Source organism: Cyprinodon variegatus, unplaced genomic scaffold (assembly GCF_000732505.1).
Source record: "Cyprinodon variegatus isolate N-32 unplaced genomic scaffold, C_variegatus-1.0 Scaffold1420, whole genome shotgun sequence".
NCBI classification, from domain to species: domain Eukaryota; kingdom Metazoa; phylum Chordata; class Actinopteri; order Cyprinodontiformes; family Cyprinodontidae; genus Cyprinodon; species Cyprinodon variegatus.
Window position 1 is genome coordinate 122,112 of NW_015151873.1, and position 3,048 is coordinate 125,159.

Sequence of the window (3,048 nt, forward strand, 5' to 3'; positions counted from 1 at the left end):
ATAGTGAAAGTAGTGATTTAAGTCAGTTATTTACAGGATTTGTACACTTTTAACTATTCAATTCAAATTACTAAAGTTACAAACAAATAAATTACAAACTTACAAATACATATAAAATTTGATACTTAAACATATTCATCAATCTGCTGACAAGCGTTTATTTAATAGCTGGTATATTCTGATCATTAGACGGCCCCTGTGGGTTAGAATAATAGCAGGTAGATCTTACCTCTCCACTGCGCTCTGCCAGCCTGAGAAAAATCCATCGTTGGTTTTGCTGCCGCCAAAGCCGTCAAAGCGACTCTCCTCCTCCAATAACAAGTAAATAAAAAAAATAAAAATTTCCAGATCTATTTTTTTGTTGTTTCTTTCCGTATTTCTCAAGCTGTCTGATTTTGTTTCGCGCTGTTTTTGGGGTAAACGTGATGACGTCGTGTCGCAACCAGGAAGTGCTCCAAAGGCTAGACCGTCCCATTTACCAACGGCTGAGGATCCTCCGGAGCAGCCTACCAAGTCTGGGTCCACCGCAGGCTACGTAGGCTGCGTCCTTGGAAGTACGCAGCCTGCGAATTGAGACGCAGCTTATATTACTCCTGGCCATGACCCTTCCCTTCACATGCAACCCTGATAGAATTTCAAAATAAGACTCCAGGGACCCTACAAAATAAAAGCCCCTACATTAAACTCATATTTTTTTCCCAGCATATGGCTCAACATTATGACCCAAACTCAACCACTTTTTTAAAAGTAGACTCTAGGGGGGGTTTCAAAACACACCCCACAGCAAATTTCTAAATAAAAGCCTCCCATTGCCACTTCATCTACTGCCCAAAAACAGGGGAAAAGAGTGATTTAACGATTGGAAAGTCTTTAAGTATCACTGCTGGGTCTGACCCTTTTCTCAACACACAACCCCTCTAGACTTTCAAAATAAGACTCCAGTGACCCTACAAAATAAAAGCCTCAATATTATACTCATGTAATAATTGATGCAAATGGCTCAGTATTATGACCTAAACTCTACCAGCTTGTTTCTATTAGACTTTAGGGACCTTTTCAAAACATACCCCAGAGCGAATTTCACAATAAAACACTACCATTTATGCTCTAATACAGCATGTATTCACCCAATAACATGGAAAACCAGTGATTTCACATTTAGAAATGGATTCTGTATCACTGCTGGGCATGACCCTTCCCTTAACACACATCCATGATAGACTTTCGAAATAAGACTAAAGGGACTCTATAAAATAAAAGTCTCTTCCTTGCGTACACTCATTTATTGTGCCATATGGCTCGTAGCTATGACCCAAACTTAACCAATTTCTTCAAATTACACTAACAAGGCCTGTTGACCACACACCTCAGTGCATATTTCTTAATCAGGTTCTAAGATTTACACTGTAATAAAGCATCTGCTAACCTCGTAACAATGCAGCCTAAGCCTGTCAACAGTGCTTTCATCATCACAGCAGCTCGTAACATGTAGGTTAGTTGTTTTTTTTCTTTGAAAAATTCAGCTCCTTAAGTGGTTTTAGCTCTCTTTCTATAAGCTTCTCCCTCTGTCCTTCCTCTGCTTCTCATGGTCAGTTTTGCATATCAGTTTGTAGATTTTCAATCCTCTAAGGATGACCCTGTTTTTGTTGATCAACCGACACATTTTAAATAATTTCAAATTGTTTTGCCAAGTCTTGACATTTCCACATATGATTTCAAAAATTTGATAATAATTCTACTAACTCCCCAACATACAAAGTGACTACTGGTATGGGTTTGGGTTCTGCTGGAGTCCTGTTTGGGTTTCTGTCTGCTTTGAGGAAAGCCCAGATAGGAGAACCACATTGCTCTACGGTCCATCTGGTGTGTAATTTCTCCTTCTCTCTGCTGAAGTCAGGAATTCTTTATTGGAGCAGCAGCATGTTGGCATTAATATCAATGAGAGCTCTTTAATTGGTTCTGTTGGACTGTTCTAACCTGCATCCTGTTGGATCAGCTCACATCTTTCCATTTTTATCCAGGTTGAGGCACTGCGGTTTTTCAAAGTCCATTTGTGATTCTTTGGTCTCAGCTCTGAAGTCAAAGCCCTCACATCTGGAAAACCTGGACCTGAGTTGGAACAACCTGAAGAAGCCAGATGTTCAGCAGCTGTGGGATCTTGTAGAGAGTCCAGACTACAAACTGCAGTGTCTGTAAGTAGATGGTTGGAGTGAGTCCAGCTGCTCCACAGCTACTCTGAACAGGACTGAAGTCCCTGCTGCTCTTTATCCTGGATGTGCTGCATCACTGACTGACAGCTGATGGAGAGAGAGAGGCTGGAAACACTCATTAATCTCCTCTGTTCATCCTTCTTCTCTCTGCAGGGATGTGTGGGGATGTTCTTACTAGAGGAGAGAAGCTGATCTGTGTCCTGATGATCAACAGAGCTTGAAGCTGCAGCAGTCTGAGTTTAAAGAGACTCTGACTGGATCCTGAGGATGAACTCTGAGTTTGTAGATTTTTTTAGAGAGCAGTTTAGTGGTGAGTCTGTTCAGGATTATTGTGTTGAAGGCAGGACTGAAATAATCCTCAAAGAGCATCCAGACGTAGCTCTTCTGCTGCTCCAGAAGGTTCAGTGCAGAGTGGAGAGCTATGGCAATGGCGTCCTTTGTGGATCCGTTCACATCCAAGGAAGAAGGAAGATAATATCACAATTTCCAGAACAAACTCTTTACCAACATAAATCATGTAGGAGGAGCATCAAATTCACTGGACCAATTGAGAGAATCCAAATCCCCTTCATATCATCATGGTAATTGCAAGATGATGCTAATTGCAAGTAAAAAAATGTTTAATCTTAGAGTAGAGCCCTAGCGCACTCTACTGAACACCTGCCACTGCTTAAATCTATTTTTAAAATTTAAATAAAGTGCTTTTGTTTGAGAACAAGGATTTTATTTGATTATTTTTTGTTTTAAGTTATATTACCATCAAATATTCTCTAAACCCATCAATTTCTGGTAAATATCATGATTATGAAGCATGAGAGCTTGTGTTCTGCATTTTGTT

General features: G+C 40.2%; 1 protein-coding gene across 1 annotated transcript in view; it reads left to right on the top strand.

Annotated features, from left to right (window-relative positions):
- The window catches only part of LOC107103315 (NACHT, LRR and PYD domains-containing protein 12-like), a 20,213-nt gene extending 17,403 nt beyond the window's left edge, over positions 1-2,810 (top strand). The window contains exons 4-5 of the mRNA XM_015402972.1: positions 2,022-2,192; positions 2,364-2,810. Of these exons, the coding sequence (XP_015258458.1) occupies positions 2,022-2,192; positions 2,364-2,388 (196 nt within the window). The 3' untranslated portion in view covers positions 2,389-2,810. The remainder of the gene's footprint in view (positions 1-2,021; positions 2,193-2,363) is intronic.
- The last annotated feature ends 238 nt before the right edge of the window (positions 2,811-3,048 follow it).